Source organism: Zosterops lateralis, assembly GCF_965231275.1.
Source record: "Zosterops lateralis genome assembly, chromosome: 6".
NCBI lineage: Eukaryota > Metazoa > Chordata > Aves > Passeriformes > Zosteropidae > Zosterops > Zosterops lateralis.
In genome coordinates this window covers 33,753,821-33,774,745 of record NC_139761.1, presented here as the reverse complement: position 1 = coordinate 33,774,745, position 20,925 = coordinate 33,753,821, and the positions used below count along the sequence as shown (strand labels likewise).

The window sequence follows — 20,925 nt, the reverse complement described above, 5'->3', positions numbered from 1 at the left end:
GGATTGATCAAACACCCTTTTAAAAGGGCATTTTAAGAACGTAAATCGCTCGGGGATGTGAGCTATTTCCCCTCCCGGAGCCTGCCAGGTTTCAGTGTGTTTAGAGCCGATGGGGCACAGCCCGCCGTGTTCCCGCGGGAAGGAGCGCGCGCGCGGCGGGGCCGTTGGGCGCGCGGCCGCCGCTCCCCCCCCCCGCGCGGAGAGCGCGCGCCGGCGGAGAGCAGAGAGATCTGTGCCGAGCTGAACGCGCGCACGCGCGCACGCACGCGGATACACGCGCACAACGTGGCCCCACGCGCGCGGGCACACGCGCACGGGAGCGCGCGAGCACAAACGGCCGCGCGCGCAGAGGCGCGCGGAGTCTGACTCGGGGCGGCCGCACAACCGGCCCCTCCGGCACGGCACGGCACGGCACGGCACGGCACGGCACGGCACGGCACGGCACGGCACAGCACAGCGCGGGGCAGGGCGGGCCCGGCACGGCTCGGCACGGCACGGCACGGCACAGCCATCCACCCGCCCGCCGCTTCTGCCTTCTTTTCCCCCCGCCACCCTGCCCCCCCTTGTCCCTCCCCACCTCCTTCCTCCCGAAAGTTTTTTTTTTTTTGGGCCTGCCCGCCCGGCCGGGTGATTCAGTCGCGGTGTCAATCACCCTGCCCTCCCCCCTCCCCCTCCTCCTCCTCCCCTTTCCCGCCGCCGGCTCCTCCTCCCGGGGGGTAAGTCACAAACTTTATAAGTTGAGCTTTCCCGAGCCCCCTGTAAGCGGCGAGCGGGCGGCAGGGCCGGGCAGGGCAGGGCAGGGCGGGCCGGTGGCGGCGGGGGGAGGCTGCGAGCAGGGGCGCTGGAGGCTGTGCCTGACCCACGCCGTGACTCCTCGTGTCCGAGCGCCGCTGCCCCACTCGCGTCCCCCCTCGCTCGCCGAACATGTCCACAGCCCTGGTGTCGCCCAACATCTTCGACTTGAGCGAAGTTTTATGCAAGGTAAGGCCGCCGCCGGGGGGGTTTAACTTCCTAAGGGTTCGCGTTCGGGCTTTCCCCCGTCCCATCCCCCCGCTGCGCTTTCTGCTGGTGAGCGGGTCCGGCGGGAGCGGGGGGCGCGGGGCGGGCAGCGAGCGCGGCCACCCCGGGTTCGGGGTCTCTCCCGCCCGCCTTTCCCGCCTCGGCCGCTCGGCAGGAGGAGGAGGAGGAGGAGGAGGGGTGGGGGAGCCGCCCGCGCTGCCGGCGGGGGGGCCGAGCCTTCCCGTGCCCGCGGGGCCGCCGCGCTGCAACACGCCCGGGCGGGGCACGGCTCGGCTCGGCTCGGCTCGGCGGGGCTGCCGCGGGCCCGGGCGGGGAACAGCGGGCGGGCGGATGGACGGGCGGGCGGTCTCTCTCTCTCTCTCTGTCCCCGGCCGCGCTGCCCTTCCCTTCCCTTCCCTTCCCTTCCCTTCCCTTCCCTTCCCTTCCCTTCCCTTCCCTTCCCTTCCCTTCCCGCGCTCCGCCGGCCCCGGGGAAGCGCTCCCGGGGTTTTGGGGCGCTGGGCTGGCTCCGGGGCCGCTCCGCGCCCAGGACGGGGAGGGAGGGAGGGCGGGAGGGGCAGAGGTGTCCGCGGAGGGACGGGACGGGGCGGGCAGGGCCGTCGGGGCAGCACGGGCGCCGCGCTCTCGGGGATGGTGTTGGAAGAGGTGGTGGTGGTGGCGGCAGTGACGTGACCGGCCCTTGCTTTGTCCCCGCAGAGCAACAAGATGTTGAATTACAGCCCCTCGGGTGTCGGCGGGTGCCTGCTGGACAGGAAGGCGGTGGGCACCCCGGCGGGCGGGGGTTTCCCTAGGAGGCACTCGGTCACCCTGCCCAACTCCAAGTTTCACCAGAACCAGCTCCTGGGCAGCCTGAAAGGGGAGCCGGCTCCCATGCTGGGCCCCCGGGAGAGCCGCTTCCGGGACCGCTCCTTCTCGGAGGGCGGCGAGCGCCTGCTGCAGCAGAAGCAGCCCGGGGGACAGGTCAACTCCAGCCGCTACAAGACGGAGCTGTGCCGCCCCTTCGAGGAGAACGGCGCCTGCAAGTACGGCGACAAGTGCCAGTTCGCCCACGGCATCCACGAGCTGCGGAGCCTCACCCGCCACCCCAAGTACAAGACGGAGCTGTGCCGCACTTTCCACACCATCGGCTTCTGCCCCTACGGGCCGCGCTGCCACTTCATCCACAACGCGGAGGAGCGCCGCGCCGTGGCGGGGGGCCGGGAGCCCGCCCTCGGCGACAGGCCCCGCCTGCAGCACAGCTTCAGCTTCGCCGGCTTCCCCAGCGCTGCTGCCAGCGGGCTGCTGGACAGCCCCACCTCCATCACGCCGCCGCCCATGCTGAGCGCCGACGACCTGCTGGGCTCCCCCACCTTGCCTGACTGCGCCAGCAACCCTTTCACCTTCTCCAGCCAGGAGCTGGTCAGTCTCTTCGCCCCCAGCATGGGGGTGCAGGTGCCCAGCGGGACTTCCCCCACCGCCTTCTTGTTCAGGCCCATGTCCGAGTCCCCCAACATGTTTGACTCGCCGCCCAGTCCTCAGGACTCCCTCTCTGACCAGGAGGGCTATCTGAGCAGCTCCAGCAGCAGCCACAGCGGCTCAGATTCCCCTATCCTGGACACCTCAAGACGTCTTCCCATCTTCAGCAGACTCTCCATCTCCGACGACTAATCTGGGGGTTTCTTCTTGCCCCTCCCCACCTCTATTACAATGTTAAGCTGAACTCCCCCCACCTTGTCCTCAGTAGTCCGAGCTGGATGTTAACATGTCCACCTGCCTGCCTGATACCCGCTGGCTTAACCTTAAGTGCCAAAATTACGATGAGAAGCAATAACGTTTACAAAATTAGTGCCTTTTAACACTTTTTTTCACTGTGACTGTATTACCTCTCCAGCTGCAGAGGGCACCAGCAGCTCTGTGCACTTCCAGATGTGCAGGAAATGTCCGAATCCGGCTCCCTCCACTGGCCATGTACTGCATCGCCCTCCCTCCCCCAGTCCCCTTCCTTGGCCAGTCTCTGCTGGGCTGCAGGCATGTGGGCAAGTGTTAACATCCAGTCCTCTTTCTCCCCTCCCCTTCAAGACTAAATCTTGCCTGGATCTGCTCAGGTCTGCGGGAAGAAAAGCTGAGAACGGACAAAGATTGTAAACATGAGTGGGACTTCGACTGGGAGGAAGAAAACAAAAGAAAAGCAAAAAAAACCAGATGGACTATGAGAGACTTGATTTTGGTGCTAAAGTTCCCCGTATATACATGTGACATCTTTAAACAAATAAAGAAATAGAGGGGTGGGGCCAGCAGAAGTCATTCCACACACACAAAAGTTCGTGTAAACAAAGTTCCAGTAGACATAGCTTTAATGGTTTTGCTCTAGAGTACTTTAGACCTATCTTAGAGCACTCACGCCGAGCTTTTTATTATTTTTTTTCTGGGTTTTTAATTTTGTATAACTTTTCAGAAATTGGAGAGCAAATTTTGCTTGTCACTGCACAACAATATAAAAAGCTTATTTAACTTATCAAAACGTATTTATTGCCGAAACCTTTGCTTTTTAATTTTGTTCATATTTATCGGGATGATGAATCCATAGAATATATTCTTTTATGTTTAAATTATGATCTTCCATATTAATCTTAAGATTGTGAAGTGTCTTTTTTCCTTTTTTCCCCACAGTTTAATATATTATACTACAATGACATTTTTTTGTAACTTTACACTTTTTTGGTTATTTTATTTTAAAAAATGAAAAATTAATTTAAAAAAATGCAAAAACTGTGTTTGGATTATTTATTTTAGAACTCCCTCCTCCTTTTTTTTTGTGTTGGACTGCAAATGGAGTTGTTGTGCATCTTTGCCTTTTCTCTTCTCCTTCTCTTCCCCTCTCCCGGGTCTTGCCTACCTGGGCTTTAGAATGTACATACCTGGGCTATGTTGCGAGACAGCGTGGAAGGAAGACCTTTTTCTTCCTCTAATTGTATAGATGCTTCAAGGAGAAAAGCCTTGGGCTCAAAGTGCCTATCTGAAGACATTCCAAATACAGTTTGTCTTTGCATTTCTGTATTCCAAGTTTGGAGTTTTCCTTGCCAAGGTGAATGGGACTGGCACAAAGAGAATAATGAATGTAATTTTTTTTCCCCCTGTTACTGTTCGCTACAATGCTTTTTCTTCCTCTTTGTGTGAGTTTATTTAAAAGAGAATCTCTTTTGTAATGACTGTTTGCAGTTTAAATCAATAAACCCCAAGTTTTTTCAAGAAACTGACAGTGGAGCTGGTTTTACTTGTAAAAATTGAGGGGCTGGTTTTAGACAATCCCAACAAATGCAGATGCTTCCCTTCTCTTGACCCTTGAAGTACCCCCAGTGTGCCCAGGCATGCCTCCACCATTCCTCACTGATTCAGTGGCTCAGCCCTGCAAGTGCCTGGGAGCAGATCAGTGGCAGCAAATACCTGATGTGACCTACCCCTAACCTTCTCTGTCTCTGAGCGCTTGAGTCACTCAGTCTGTTCCTGACAAGTCCTTTCTGATGAGCATGGCTAAACCTGGGATTGTCTTTTTTTGCTTGTGTGCCTTGTGTGTTCCTGCATAGCTCCTTCCCCTGCAAGGAAGGCTTGTGTGTGTTCTGAGTGAGACTGAAGTGGGGTGTTGAAGTGTTACAGATACTCCAAATCTCAGTCCTGGCTTGTTAGTGGTACTGGTCTGCTTGCACAGAGGGGCTGTTTGGTGCTTTGTGCAGGAGAGGAGCGTGAGCCCCTAGACAAGGCTGGAGTGTATGCACACATCACCCTGCTGTTGCATTTAACCCTTGTACATCTTGAAGTATCAGCAATCCCAGGAACGTCTCAGGCCAGTGGTTTTGTTTAGGAACACATCCTTGCCAGCACTGCTCATGGTGTTTAAGTCTTGTGTTTTCACCTTTGAGCTCTTCTATGGAGCAAGCTTTTGCTTCCAAACTGAGGCTGAACTGTTGCTGCTGAACCACCAGTCCTTCATCTGTCTTAACATGCCCCAATGTTCAGATTTCCTAATTCATGTTGGAAAAGTTCCTGCCAAATCAAAGCTGTAGGATACCTCAAGGCTTACACCAGTGAACCAACCTTCTCTGCTGTTAGCTCTGTGCACTTGTGTGGTCTGGCACTAAAGGTGAGCTGGGTGGAGGAAAGATGGAGGAAGAAAAGTCTTGCTGATGGAAGCTGCTTCCCTTGAACACTGCAAAAGCTATGTGGGGAGTTTGTTTGGCAGATACTGATGTAAACTAGTGCTGATCCCCAAGAGAAAAGCCTCAGGCACAGCTTCAGCACTGCTGGCCTTCAGCAGTACCTTGACTACAGTCTTGCTCCTGGGCATAAAGGCAATGAGCTCCATGTGAGGGATGGGTTCTGCCTGGGAGACTCATGCCCAGTTGCAGCAAGTGCCCAGGTGTGCCTCCTCTGCTGCTGGGAATCAAGCTGTTGGGCCCTGAAGAGTGAGAGTATCTGATCTGGAGGGGATCCCAAGCCTATTGCAGGGCACACACATGGAGCTTGAAACTGCTTGCTTCCTTTCTGGACTTTCTGTGCAGCTCTTCAAACAACTAAGTCTTTCACCAGTTAATAATTGATGAAGAAAATAGCTGTATCAGTTGCACAATGCTATTGGTATGACAACCAACCAGGAAGCTGTGCTAAAAGTAGATCTTTGCTCATGGTACTTGGGTACTTCCCCTTGTCCTTCGAATGCATGGATTCCGGGAAGCCAGGGCCATTTTTCTCCTATGAGTTTATTAATGATATATGCTTGGCCACTTTATGTTTTGCCTTTTGACACTAACCTTGAGCTGGTTCACGCAGGGGATAGAGAAGAGCAGGACAGGATGCAGGAGTCTTCAGCAGTGAAAGGATTTACCTGATCTAATACCATTAGGATTCATTGCAGCTTTGGTATGTAGCAGCAAATACTCTAGAGAGACTTCTCCTTTCTTGTATTTACCATGGATGAGTTGTCCATGCTCTTTCTCATCCTCTTTCTAGGGTTAGCAAGTTCACCTAATGGTAGTTTAGGTGAACCTCCCATGCCTGGTAAATGGGACACACATTGCTGTGACTTGAGGACTCCTTCACTCTGGCTTATTGCTTTAGTGCCTGAGACTTTCAGAGTGGCCATAAAATAGGGCTGGGCCTGAGTGTGGTGCAGTTGGCCCTGCTGTGGCAGGGCAGGGAGAAGCACCCACAAGAACAGGCACACAAGATGCCTGTAAAGTGCCATGGCAAAATGTGCCTCAGTACACTTCACAGGTTGCACTTACAGTTCTTACTGTGTGGCAGGGGGACTCCTAAAGTGGCTCTTACTTCTCTGTGCATACATTTTGTTGTAGTCACGGGTGCCTGCTGTGGGCTCCTTCTAAGAAGGGACTTGGTCCATGCCTCTGGGCTACAAGCATTTGCTGTTTTCTGGCTTTGAAGTCAGGTGAGTGTAGTGCTATCTACCCTCAATATATCTTGGAAATTAGAGCCATTGTGCATGGCTGGCTGTGCCAGTTGCCTCTTGGTAGGGAATAATGTGATGACTTTGATCTGCAGAGATCCAGGTGGCTCAGATCCCACCCTGGTACCTGCCTCCCTCCTTCCTAATTCCTGCAACAGCTGTATGTGTCCCAAAGACACTACTGAATACTCACTTCTTTGCTATGGGCTAGCTATGGCTTTTGTGCTAAAGCACCTCCAGTTCTGCAATTAGGGCCTGTAGAAGCAGCAGCCATCTCATTTCCTGAATGTCATAGGAGAGAGATGAAAAGTCAAATAGGGGTTCTTTGTTGTTGCTGATGGTTTTGTTTTTAAAGGCAGTTGGGAACTTGACTGTCTGGTTTTGGCCAACCTTTGTTTAGTATCATTTGTACATAGATATGGTGTGCCAGATTGCAAGTGATGAAAAATACCATTTAAAAGGAACCCTGAAATTTTCCAAGTTCCTGGTCCTGACAGAGTTTGTCTCATCAGTATAGTCATGAAACTGGGAGGCAGAGAGGGAAAGAATTTGGAGAAGAAATACACTTGGAGGACTGTTACAAGCTGGCTCAGATTTTCAATCTGTATGGTTCCTATGCAGTAAGTGCAGTGGTCTGTGGATTGTGGATGGGACTTTGGGCTGCTGCTGCAAATCACCTCGGTAAGAATGGGCTCTGCCAGGCCTTTGCACAGCAGAGGGGAGATGGCAGTGGGGCAGGAAAGGATGAGATCACCGTTGAAGATCGAGAGCCAGAGAATGAGTTCACACAGCATGGGGATAGCATGGGTGAGAAAGAAGCCATGCTGTCCAGAGTCTGAAGACCATTCATGATTAAGTGCAGGAAGGCCAATAAACTGAGTCTCTCCAGTGGGGCTCAAGAGCATCAAATTGAGGGGTAGGTCTGGATAATGTAGCCTGCTGGATCCTATCTGATGACCATGCCCAAGGATATGAATGACTATTAAGAAGCAGTAATACAGGAAAAACCACAGCGTGCCCTTTACACTTGCTAATTGCTGCAATTTGTGTGGTCTGTGTTGGGGAAAGCTAGCATGTGCTTGAGTCTGGAGAAAGAGGCTTTGGGAGAAGGTGCTGTGGTCAGTGTGTGAACAAAGAGGCTCCTGACTTCAGTGCTTGGGGATATTGTGGAGGCTGGAGGCTGCAGACACACCCAGGGGCAGCACTAACACAAAAACACTGCCTGGGGAGGGAGAGAGAGTCTTGTGCCTCAGGGAGGCTCCTCATGCCCTGCATTGCAACAGACAAACATGAAGGTGTGAGGTCTCGTACCTGATGGGGCAGTTCTGCTGCAGTGACCAGATGCTGCAGCAACAAGCAAAAGTGTAGTGAGTGAAGTGAAAATAGGCAAAAAAAATTAAGAGTGAAGAACGTTGCCTTTCTTACCTGGGCCCTCCAGAAGAGGGGTCAGGAGGAGCTCATAGCAGAAGCAGTTTGAGGAGTATGAACCAGCCACAAACAGGAAGAAAACAGCAAAACCAGTGTTAGGAAGGAGTTAGGTGGGAGGAAAGGGGTGTTAAGGAGTTGTAGAGGGTCTCTTGGGTTGGGAACACTGGGACAGATGGTGAGACTGGCTCGGTGGGGACACTTCAAGTGTCTGCTGGGAATTCACAGAACAGGTCTTGCCCTAAAATGTTAGAATATGATTCTGCCTGATGATGTAAAATATCCTTCCTTTAAAGACTCTTTGGCCCATTCAGCAACGTGCCTTTTCCTCACAAAGCCGATGATTATTCCCTAGAATATTTACAGGGAAGAAAAAAAAAAAGTTCCTCTAAGACACCCTAAACCAATACCTGCTGTGACTAAGCCCTGTGGGCAGCTCTGCAGCTGATTTATATCCTCCTGCTCCAAAGGGAAGGGGTTAGAGTGGAAACAGACGCGGCGTTAAGCACAGCCCAGGGCATGGGGCAGGAGGGAGTGACACCGCCTCGGCTTTCCTCCCAGGCAGAACACAGCTCCTTTTGGCTACTGCAGCTTTATGGCCTCGCCTGGGTTTATTATACTGCAAATGTTTTGAATTCCACATGTTAATTTCCAGAGAGGCTTTGTTTCACTTTTGCCGCTTTCCCTCCCCCCCCCCTTTTTTTTTTTTTTTTTTTTTAATTTCTTTTATTTTTATTACCACTGCCCTAACCTCTTCTTTTTGACTGCGTTTTGGTAGTAGCTGCCATTTTCTGAGCAAACAGAGGACTGGAATTCTCCCTGCCTGGGCTCCAGCTGCAAATTCATCTCTTTTCACAGTTTCGTTTTATGTCCGCCCACTCTCCCCACCACATTAACTCAGTCAACACATGGAAGTGAAATTTTTCCATCCAGGACCCTGCGGGTTGTAAGGCTGTTGTGGAGCACTCTGCCAGCTCCAGAGTTTTCTTGCACCTCTGGCTGGAAGGAAGTTTTCTCATCCCCCACAAATGTGAGCCGGTTGCCGGTGGGATGTGAAAGGTTTTCACAACTGGAGCCGGTGGAAACATTTCAGGGCTCAGCATTTCTCTGTGTGTTTAAAGCCCCAGCAGAGCAGCCGGGTGGAGGCACAGCCGCAGGTATGGTGTGTTTGCAGTGCTACCAGTGCTCAGCTCTCCATGGAGTCCCTGGATAAATCCCTGCAGGATTCATCTCCCTCCCAGGCAGGACAGAAAGTGCAACCAGTGACGATATCGACAAAGACAGATGTGGAGTCTGCTTGGCCCGTGTGCAGATGTATTCTGTAATTCCTACATGATGCCTTTCACATGTGAGCCTGGCAGGACTTTAGAGGTATTTTGGGCACTTGGCAAATATATCTGTTCCTATTCCACAGGTTTTAAAACCCTGCCAGAGATAAAACTGCCAGGTAAAGGGGATTGTTCAGCAGTGGCACAGTAGCGCAAAAAGAGCTGCAAAAATAATTCAGGACTCCTGATACTTTTTCTCCTGTCATAGTCTCCAGGCAACAGCAAATATTTCTCCTGAATACTCTGGATGAGCAGATGCCAACGTTGATTCACAGGAAAAGGATGTAGCCACGCAAGCCATAGAAATGTTGTTTGGGATGGTAGCCACGGCCCCTAAGGAGACATTAAGCAATGTGGAACAAAAGCCAATGAAGCTCTTAAAGCTCTTGCTGTGTTTGCTATAAAGAGATTTCTTGAGCAGCCTTAAGTGGGAACCTTTGTGATTTACCTTGATTACAGCTATGTGGAGAGAATATACTGTGTTTCACAGCTCTGGAGATGCTGCTAGTGCTTTTGAGCACTAGCAAAGCTCGGGTTTACTGAGAAGTTACAGTCACAAGGTATGAGGAGAGCTTTTGTTAAAAAAGTTTTTGTTAAAGGCCCACTGCAGAGTGTAAAAGGTGCACTTTTGCTGGGAAAAAGGATGGCAGTGAATATGTGCAAAGAGGCCCCCTGTTTATCTTCCCTGAGACTCAGATATTCTTTGCTGTGTTTACAAATTACTCAATTCCCCCCCATTATTATACTTACAAACTTATAATGAGATTGAAAAGCTGAGAACAAACCTAATTCACCCGCTCTTCAGGGTGCCCAGCCAAAAAAGCTAGAAGAGCTGCAGAAAATCATTTTCCTCTTAGGTTTAGGTAGGGTGGGCTTAGGATTCATTGACTGAATTTGCTGACCAAGATGTTTTCTTTCTTCCAGCAATTTTTCTGACCAGAAAAACACTTCTGCTGTGGATGAAAACAGAACTGGAGATGTTTTGAAAACATGTAAAAGTTTGTTTCAAAAGCAAACAGCTGGTAAGAAATTGAGGGCACACAGCTGGGGGAGGCCACTGGTCCAGGGCCTGTGGGGTTATCAGTGTGTCATCCAGATTGGCAGGGACTTCTAGTGAATCATTCAGACATTCCCTTTTAACTGTGACAGGACTGAACTCACTATTCTCAAACCACCTCTCAGGCAGAAGGAGTTGACTTGATAGCCTTGAATGTCTCCAGCACTGAAGTGTGCAGAGCATTCCCTTGTCAGGAAACGCTCATGGAATTTTAACCTGTCTCTATGTAACCTGTATTGAACCTGAATGTCTCCTACACAGGTTTGTAACCACTAATTTTTGTCCCATTGCCTTTGTTTAACAAGACTGGAGCCCTACTTCCAGACCAAGTCCTGCAAAATGGCGCTTGTGGCTTTACCTTTCTGCTTTCCTGCCAGCTGTTCTCTTCTCCAGCCTGTTCCCAGGGAATGTGATTTTCAAAACCTCGTGATGTTTCTCTTTGCATGCATGCTAAAAATATAGGATGTTCTAGACCCACCCTGGACTTTCATTTTCAGCCTGCTTCTGCACTTGGTGATGCTGCCCTGCTTTTGGTTTTGGAGGTGATAAATTTAACCTTCCTGGCCTGATGTGGGATGAGGTCAGGACAGAAAGCACTGTCTCACATTATACTGATTCTGCTAATACAATGGGAATCAGAGTTTGATGTCTTTTCATAGCATTGTGCTGCTAGCCAGGGCCCTGCCCCATTACCATGGAGTGTCCTGGCTCCTCTCACACAGCCTGGCAGTGGTGGGTGCCTGATTATGCAGAGTTTATCCCCAGTGGGTTGCATGAATGAATAAGTGTGCATACATAATATCTATGTAACTAACTCTGATATTAAGACTGTGATTCACAGCACCCAGGGTCCCTGGGCTGTCACCCCACTGTCAGGCTGGAGCAGTCTGGGGCCTCCACCAGCACACTCAAAGGAAGCCATACTCCTGCCCTTTGGTTTTCCTCCCTGAAGGGGAGACATTATTCCCTATCCCCAGGGAACATCAGCTTTGAAACACAGAGTTGATTTGTTTCCATTTACCATTATCTTGGTTTACGTAAATTACAGCTCTTAACAGCGGTCATAAAATTATCTGGCTTTTAAAAAAATCAGCTGTAGAGTTTGGTCCTGTGGCCTCCCTGTGGTCTCTCTGATCAGCTCATTTCCAAGGGGCAAACATGCACTGGGAAAAGAAAGAGTCTCTCTTTGTTCATCACAAATGGTCATCTCCCATTGTATCAGCAGCTGCCTTGCCTAGTGTTGGTCACCATGGAAAAATACACCATGCACTGCTTCACCCCTCTGAATAACTCTGCCAAGAGTTTAGGTCAACCAAACCATCCACCATCCCTCACCAGTGGCCACCACACCACCACCATTTTAGAATCAAGTTCTGCCCTGGAGTGGAGGCTCCTTGACAAAGCATGAAATCCTCACTGAGTGATTTTGGATAGCCTGTGGGTGTACTATAAGTAAAATATTGTCTCCTAACATCTGCCCCATCTGGAAGCTGAATGGCAGACTGGCTGGTTTTAGGAATCAGTCTTGACCTGTGCTAAGATTTCAGCAATGAGAATCTGGTTTCCAATTGTGGTATTGTAAGGAAAGGGGATAGACCAGATACCTAGTGTATCTAAATAAGAAACCCAAACAAATAAAATCTTTAGTTGCTGAAACAAAAAGTATGGCTCTAAATAACCATAAGGAGTAGATGAGCTGGACAACCAGCAATATCAGATGTTGTTCCAGCAATGGTATCTGCACTTTATTTCTGTCGGCAAGTTTAGGTAGTGATGTGTCTCTTTCTTCATTAAAAACTGGTTGATAGTGAAGTCCAAGGCAACAGCTTATATAATTAGAATTTCAAAAGAATATATTATGCTCGTTTTTCTGGTACATAGATATTGACTGTGAAAAGGCCAGAACTGGAAGAAATGTGGATTTCCTCAATTTTTGCACACCTTTCTTTGTGCTCCCACTGGTAGGACTGGGACTGCTACGATTCTTTTCCACAGGTGGCAATGAGAATTGATCAAGGGACATAGCCTGTTCCTCTGCTTCATCTAAGTAAAACACAAGAAGTGGACAAGAAACATGAATGCTAAAAAAGTAAAATCCAGTCCAGCTCTGGGTAATGGCAATGTAACAACTCCTTTTCAGTGTTCTGTGACACACAGAATTGTGTGAACTTGATCTGCTACCATTTGGTCTGCTGGTAAAACAAATCATTAATGTTCAATATGAAGTAAACCAGGAAGAGAGGAGGAAAGTGCAATTCAGCAGTGAGCATCTGAGCAGTGTGGAAACAAGTGCTGGTGAGGGCTAGGGCCTCGAAATCCAGCCCTAACTCACAGGCTGTGATAGATTTCAGGTGATTCCCAAATGCAGTGGGGAATGAGGGACAGGGAAAATCGTGCTCTAGAAACTGACTGTACTTTGTCCAGCACTCAACAGCTGCTTTGGGTCCTGCTTTGTAAAAATGAAATAAAATTAAAAAATAAAAAAAAAAAAAAGAAAGAAAGAAAGAAAAGGAGAAAGAAAAAAAAAAAAGAGAGAGAAGGAGTGAAATTGAGATCAGGAAAAGAAACAAAAGGTCCCAAATAAACATGTTTTTGATGGAGGAACTGGGTTTTTGCACCCTAGCACTGTTTGTACTTTCAGGTTGTCAGCAATCGTAGCGTGCTGAGCAGAGGAGAGTGTGGTGGAAATACCTATGAAGCAGTGAGAGCCTTATCAAGTTACTGTACCAGGAAATACACCGCTTTCTTTCCTACTTCATGCACGATACTATGATTAAACCCAACAGCACGCCTCATCATAACATGTGCCTTATCAGCCCCGCTATCTGATGACAACAGCAGCCCTCAGGAGACCAGACTGACATCATCCAAAACCTCAGTATTTCAAGACTGAAGTATGTAGCTAGGCTGCAAGCTGTGCTTGGCTGTGTTTATCTGTTTGTACTAAACTTGCAGGTACTTTGCTAGAGGAAAAGGAATATAAAAATCAAGCCCAAACAATGTTTCAGAATGTTCCCGACAGGCTGTCATGCTATTTAGCAAATGAATGCAGCAAGCAAAGGAGGTTTTTGTCCTAAGTAAGTACCAGAAGTCTGCTCCACAGCTTTCTGTAGCTTTGAGAGAGGGGGAGAAAAGGTCAAACCAAGACACTGTCATTGCCTTGAGGAGGGTGCCACTGGGGATTTGGTACAGAGTCCCACTCCCAGCTGACCCAAATTCAGTGTGGCTGGGAGGTTTAGGTTCTTCCTGTATCACAAATGGGGGTCAGCTGTTGATCCAGGTGGAGCTCTGAATCTCCAGATACTCAACTTCATCACGCCTGGCTCACTGCCAATCTTGTTTGGTTACTGCTGGTTCACCGAGGCAAAGCATACTGGCCCTGGCCTTCTGGCCTCCTTTCTATAATTTGAAATTAATTTCTACAGTCACAAAAATAAGAAACAGAAAATAGACTAGACTTTTCTTGTGTAACGTTCAGCAAACTTCTCTGGTTTTAATTTGTTCTCCCTGTCCTGGGTTCTTCAAAACACCTTCTCTCATTTACGTCAACTTAGATTTACCACACCCCAGTTATTTCAGACCTGGATAGCACCATGGAAAAAGATTACCAGTCTTCTGGAGCTGCTTCCTTACGCCTTGGACAAAAGATCATATGGGACCCTATTCATTCAAGAACTGCCTTTGTATTTGTACAGAACCCAGCAGGACTGAGGCTATTCCTTCTTGAAATTCGCTGTGCTACAAAATTTGTTCTTAAAAACACTCCCGCTTTTAATGTTTGGGTTTTGGTCGATTTGTTTTTAGTTGCAGTGCAGTGCAAGCTTTTAGTGCTTGCAGTGCAAGCTTTCAGAGGGAAATCAAGGCGGATTTAAATGCTGAATGCATGCATAGCAACAGAAGTAGGGCCATCCAGCACAAGCATGCTAAGTGTCCCTTTACAGCCCCCGTGGAGCCACCACCCCCCGGGCCATGCACATGGTGGTCCCACTGCCTGCTGTGACCCCGGCTGAGAGAGGGCTCTGTGCCCTGCAGGAGCTTGGGATGTCCCTGCATGTGTCACATGGATCTGGGGAGCTGCTCTGCAAAAGAGACCTTGTCATCCAGGACAGCAGTTCCATAAAGTGCTGGTTTCTTCCCCTCCCATCACACCTGCCTCTCCTGGCATTAACCAGCCAGGTTAGATCAGCTCCTTCAGCAATGTATCAAGGACTGAAAACTACCCAGCGAAAGAAAAAAATACAGATGATTTTTATTTTACTGCCTCAGTGAAGGCTTGGCTCAAGGGATGGGCTGGAAAGAAGAGGTCTGGTGGAAATAAGACTCGCCTTTTAAGATAGAGCGTTAGATAAATCCAGCTGTGTTGTGGGACTGCTGGGAGCCTCCCCGAGCAAGTGTGGGGAACTTAGAGTCGTTTTTGAGGCATAGGGCTATTGTCTATTTTGTTGAACGTACTTCTTTGTCTTGATGAACTTTAAGGAGCACTGAGAACACAATGTGCCATAGGGGGGAAGAATTACAGAAAGACTCAATTAGAAAATGGAAAAAAAAATTAAAATTTCTTCTTCTAGAATGCTTTCTAAAATATTCCTGTTCTGAAGCACACTTGCTTTTTTTCTGCCTGATGTATACATCCCTAGCTCTTACCCGGCTCCGCTATATTACTCGGTGAGTTAGTTGATTTACTCTCCTCATTACTAAAAATACTGGAAAAAAACCCCTTTTAAATAAATGACACAGAGGAACGTTGTTGAGGTTGGGGTTTGGTAAGAAATATAGGTGGGATTTTTCAGGTTTAGAGACAGCTTCTGGTCCGGCTTTCCTGAAGAGGAAGCGCTTTCGAAAGGCTCTTGTGAAATATGCTGATGGTCTGAACATCCACATCACCAACTCCCCATGACAATTGCCACTGATTGACCACTTGCTGGCTGTCTGTGCTGCAGCCCAGGAATGGATGAGTCATGGAAACAGAATTCCCCTTCACCCTGGCTGCCTCCCAGGCCCTCTGACTACAGAGAAGGAAAGTCAGCGCTGCTTTTTTTGACATTGTGAATCATTGATCAAACAAAACTCTTCTGCTTCCGCGGACTTTATATCGAGGCAACATTTCTCATGAGTGTAGAAAATTCTACACAAAATAAATTCTGTGCTACTTCAGGCCAGAAAAAAAAAGGTATACCATGTTTGGTAGAAGCATTATCAGAAGATGTTGAAAACAATTGCCATGATTAGGTGCAGCAGTATTTAAATACTGGTTTTCATTTTTGAATGATTTTCTGACAGAGAGTTTGGTTGCATTTGCATTTTAATAATTTCTGAATGGAATAACCGTCTTGGGGAAAAAAAATAAAAAAGACAATAAAAGAGAAGGAAATGAACAGATTAAGCTCTGGGTGCTTCCCTGAATAGAAAATTACTATTTAGGTGGGGAAGCAGGTTCTGTTCGATGAGGAAACTCAATTATTTTTATTTGACTTCTACTGGGAACATTACTCAATATTCACACAACTCTGCTACTGCAGCTCAGATATAAACACCAATCAACCTATACAGTGAGGTATTTAGAATTTCCCTTGAGGTATTCTCAAGTGAAAAAAAAAAAAAAACACCACCATAAAAAATGTAAAGGAATTTTTTTCTTGACACCAGATGAATGCTGGGAGAAAGAACTGCAAGTCCTGCCTTAATGCAAGCCCTTAATGCAATGCTTTGAAAGAAGCTTTTTGACTGTTGTCAGCCCTGCCTGGTGACTGTGTGGGATCCACACAGGTGGCTCAGTCCAGTGCCTGCCTCCCTCATTCCTTCCCTACACCCCTCCTTTCCCTGTCCTTCCCTGCCTATGACATCCATGCACACCAAGAACAGTTCTGTCCTCCCCTCCAAGGTGCTCACCAGGACATTTCCTGCAAAACTCCCTTTCATCATGCAGTAGCAGTGCAATGGGTGGATGTGGTTCCAATGACTGTGTGCAATCCCTTCGGTGCTGGAGTTTGTCCTGGCTTTTGTGCTGTGTCTGGATCCAGTGGTGCTGGGGTCCAAAACACTACTGAGATGATGTCTGTGACTCAACACAAATTGGATGTTTCCAGCTCACATGCCTGTGATGTGAGGTTGCATTGACGCGCTTGGATTAAACAACAGGGCACGGAAATGAGAGCTGTAATAGGAATTGTACCTTGTGTCTGGCATCAAAGCCATAAACAGAGCTTACCAGAGAGCCTCAGTGCAGACAACCCCACCTCCTCACTCCTGCCTTTCAAATGGGGGGATGCGAGTGTCATGGCCCCTGCCAGTTTTCCCTTGTGGGAAAGGCATCCTTACTTGCATACTGGAGATAACTTTAGCTGCAAGCACTGGGAGAAGTGTCAGCACAGCGGTGCTGTGCTTATGCCTGTCAACTGTAATGGGAGGGTCTGGTGACCCCTCAGCCATTGCCCCACTTCTTCCTAAGCTGGGAAGATTTGGGAGCTGTGCCACTCCATGCACTGGGGCACAAAGAGGCATCCTTGCAGACCCCAGTCTCCTGGTGGGAGGATGGCCCAAGAGCTGGCTGTGTCTGTCAGAAGTGCTGCTCCCTGTGCCAGGGCCAGGTGGGGCTTGGTGGCAGAGTGCAGGATGCTGCTGGCAGCAGCATGCTTCTTCCACAGTCTGCTCTCATCATCCTCCCATCAATGTCAGCCAGGACATTGGAAATGGGATGTCCTGGGTGTGGGGAACCACACTGCCTCTCACCACTTGTGATTTTGTGCTGCTGCAGAGGCTACAGCTGCTGGGACAGGGAGGTGGTGTGGCACAGCTGTGGGGACACCCTGGCTTTCATTAGGCTGAGCAGTCTGATCTTCCTCAGCAGCCATACACATTCTGCCTTGCTTTTCCTTTTCAAAACAATCATATCTGGCAGGAAAGTGGAGCTTCTGCCCCAGACACAGACAAGGATGTACTGGGATAGACCAACAGACCATCTAATCCATGAATCTTCATTCAGCCAAGCTGGATGCTTCCCAAGGAGACCTTAAGCCCCCCTGGAGCTGTTCTATGTTATCCCATGGAGAGTGCTGGGAAAACAGTGACTTAACCTGGAGGAGTTCAAGGAAGGGCAATGCAGAAGTAATGATGGACTGGTGGAAAGGGCCACAGTTTTGCAAGGTTGCCCTTTGATGGGGCATTACCCACATTTCTCAGGCTGGCAGACTTAGATTGCTGCACTGGTCCTTCCTGAGGTCACATCTTAAACCCTCTCAGAGAGGGCAGACACTGCAGAAGCCCAGTGCATTTGTTCAAGGAGTCATCTCCTTGGGGGCACACAATGCCCATGTCCCTCCAGGAAATAGTCCTATGGCTCTTAGGTTTCTGGGTGCAGTTTTGGGTGTTGGTGGCTTCCCATAAAAAACTTAATGCCTCACAATTTGCTATAATGAGCATCTGGCTCTCTCTGCTGCACCGTCACAGCAACTGGCAGCAGGAATGTGTGCTGGAGCACCCTTGCTGGAAAAAAGAATGTCTCTCTAGGGGCACCAGGACACACTGGAATGCTAGAAACCCCTGCCAAGACTGATCTGAATTTGCTGGTTTTCCAGGGCTACTCCTGAAGCCAAATTTTGGAGACATTCAAGTTTTTTTTTGTGGGGGGAAAAAGTCTGGTCCCCAGGATGAGGGAAACACTGAAATGGATTTCTGGCAGTGCCACTTGACTGGTGTTCACCTGAGTGGTGAACCCAATATTTTCTTATTGCAGAAATTGAATTGATTTATTAATTGCTTTTTGGGTTATCCAGAGCACTTAAAAAAAAAAAAAAAAAAAAAAAAAAAAAAGAGCTGGAAGAAGTTCCTGTGAAGGATGCTGTGAACTGGTGATTACCATGAGGGAGACAGGGCTAGAGTCAGGCTTTGCTCTACACAGCAGTGAGGACCAATCTGAAAAATGGATCAAATAATACCCAACTCCACAAAGCACTTTGGAATCATGTTGTGGTTTTGATTTGATTTGTAACTCATCATGTAAGCCAAACCTATAGGGAAGTAAAGGAAGATCTGTAAGTGTTAAAAGAAAACAATTCAATACAAAAGGATACTCAAGTTCAAATTGGAACAAATTCTTGTTTCATTCTGGGTATCATTGAAATTAAAGAAGAAAGAAAAACCAACAGAGAAGAGCCCACTCTGACAGTACTTTGCAAAATCCCAGAAGTAACAGAATATACCTGGTAATAGGTTGTGAGAAAAAAGATCAGTTTTATATTTAGGTAACTAGAAGATCTGAACACAGCTAGTAGCTTGTGGGTAGATCTGTAACCCTCTGTGAATAGTAACCACATTAACTGCACTTAGAGTAACTGCAGAGCCACAGACCAGAGCTGAGGTACCACTTACACCCTATCTATACTTTATTTTGAGCCCGAGTGATGCTTGGCTGGAGTTTGGCCTTGGCAGCTCCACAACAGAAGTGCAAATCTGCTTGGGTGCACTGCTTTGCAGTTTGGAAGGCACCAAAACTGATTTACAGCTTCCTGGTGTGTAAGCTGCATATGAGCTGTGTTTTTGATGAGAGTACACGTCTGGTTAAGATAGGCTTAAACTGAAACCGTGTGGAGAAAATGAACTCAGGAGGGTTCCCAGTCATGTTTCTGCAACTTGGCTGTTTGAATCAGCAGCTTGTGATGCTTAACAAACTGCAAAAAGAAATATCCTTGATTTAAGGATTGAACTGGATACCTAAGATAGAAGAAATGCCCAAGAGCCCCTAATGTTGCACCATTATTCAGAAGCAGTAGTTTTCATGCCTGCTTGTCATAGGCTGATTGAAGTGACTGGCACAAAACAAGATCAAGTTGTTGGTGTAGGTGCCCTATGCAGAATACATGGCACTGGCCATGACCACACGTGTGGCTGTACCCTTGATTTCATGAAACTTTTCAAGCCTAACTCATATACCACACCTAACACAGAGACCCACAGTATCTCTTGTAATGCAGATCTTTGCTCCACTTGTCTCCACACCAGGAGAGATTTCCTTTCCTTGCACTGCCCTTCTTCGCTAGCAGCTGGGACCCCAAAGTGCTGGTGATGGGAATCAAACCAGCCCTTCGTGGCCCCTGTATGTTCCTGTCCCGCCTCATGCCCCTTCAGAAACTGTTAATCATCCTGAACTGCTTACTGGTTTTGTGATCTTAAACAGGGCTTGAACTCAGCTTTCTAGAGGTGAAAGCACAATGTCTTACTGTAACTCATTTTGCCAGCCAATCCTATCCTGAACCCAACAATATTTTAATCTCAAAATCCAACCTCAAAACCCACAGCATTTTCAGTTACTGTATTTCATCACCACACAGCTGAAAACAACTCTTTTTTTTTAACCACCCTTGTTTTTCTAAAGTGAATCACAAACCCTGTAGCTTAACAGACAGAAAAGACCCGGAGACAAAACCTCTGTCACTATTCTGGTGTTTATAAAGAATAATGTAATTAGAGTAAGAAAGCATTTATCTACAGTCACATGGGTATAGCAGAGTTAGAAGATTTGGCCACCCCATGACTAAGCCAGATAGTTCATCTTAAAGAAGCCAAAAAGCATTGTTGCCTACAAAATATTTGTGGTGGTATACCTATTAGTCAGTCATTTTTTAATTTGCCCACAGAAGCCCTTACCTTTTCCCTGGAAGGCAACTTGACACTCATCTAGATTTGGGCTTGCTAAGTGGTCTGCCACTCATTTTACTGCCGTTCTTGGCTGTGCCTTCTTGAATCACACCAAGGAATAATTAACATTAACACAACTCTGGTTCTCAGTGGGTTTCCCCATCAGAAAAATGTTAACCATCAGAGTGCTCAGTGCAGCACCCATGAATAGTGTGTAGCCCTTCCAGGGAAATCTGGTCTGTTTCTCATCAGTTAATTGATGAGAAAACTGGGACATCTGAATTTATGCTCTCATAGAAAGGCTGCAGGATAGCCAAGGGAGAAAGCCAGATCTTCAGGCTGTCATTCTGAAGCAACAGCCACCTTTCTTCCTATGGTGTTTACACTTAGGGAGAATGAATGGACATTTCACAACTTGAGAAGGTGTTTACAGTTCCCAGCCTCTGCTTACAGATGTGCTGGGATAATGTGCTGGGCTTCTGGTATGTGTTTGGTACTTGAGCTGATGAAGGGGCTGGAAGGAAACCCTGAGTTTTGGAGGTCTGATCTCATTGACCAGGTTTCATTGACACCAGAGGAAATCTGACCTATTCCAGATTTTAAAACATTTATCCAGCAGCAGAAGCCTGGCCCTCAAGACCAAATGATGCTTAGGTAAAACATGAGCATAAGAGCAGGTGTGTCAGAACTGTTTAAAATTTGGTCAGAGAAGAGTTGGAAAAAATTCCGTGTGCTCAGCAGTGTCCAAGGTGAGGCCAGTACAGGTTGGTCCTTGCATCAGGCGTTGCCCAAAGCTGGTATCAGTAGTGTCTTGTGCCTGGGGCTACCATGGTGAGGCGAACCTTGACCTTTCCCATTGCCCCTCTCCGGAGGTCTCTCCAGGGCGAGACACACACAGCACAGGACAAGTGTTGCAATCAAACTCTCAATGGGAGCCGATTACCCTCAGTCATGTCCGGGAGGGAGGGAGGGAGGGAGGGACGGACAAACTCTGTGTCTTGATCAACGTCAGGCATCTTTCTATAT

The 20,925-nt window shown here is 48.3% G+C and overlaps 1 protein-coding gene across 1 annotated transcript; it reads left to right on the top strand.

Annotated features, from left to right (window-relative positions):
* Positions 1-658: 658 nt before the first annotated feature.
* Positions 659-4,252, top strand: ZFP36L1 (ZFP36 ring finger protein like 1). The gene is made up of 2 exons (XM_083864467.1): positions 659-981; positions 1,716-4,252. The coding sequence occupies exons 1-2, from the start codon at positions 925-927 to the stop codon at positions 2,664-2,666; spliced, it is 1,008 nt and encodes a 335-aa protein (XP_083720593.1). The 5' UTR covers positions 659-924; the 3' UTR covers positions 2,667-4,252.
* The last annotated feature ends 16,673 nt before the right edge of the window (positions 4,253-20,925 follow it).

Bases quoted from the DNA above. Each gene is read 5' to 3' on its own strand.
- ZFP36L1 (XM_083864467.1), top strand. From the start codon at position 925: ATGTCCACAGCCCTGGTGTCGCCCAACATCTTCGACTTGAGCGAAGTT. The intron at 982-1,715 runs GTAAGGCCGCCG...TTGTCCCCGCAG, and splicing joins TGAGCGAAGTTTTATGCAAG to AGCAACAAGATGTTGAATTA.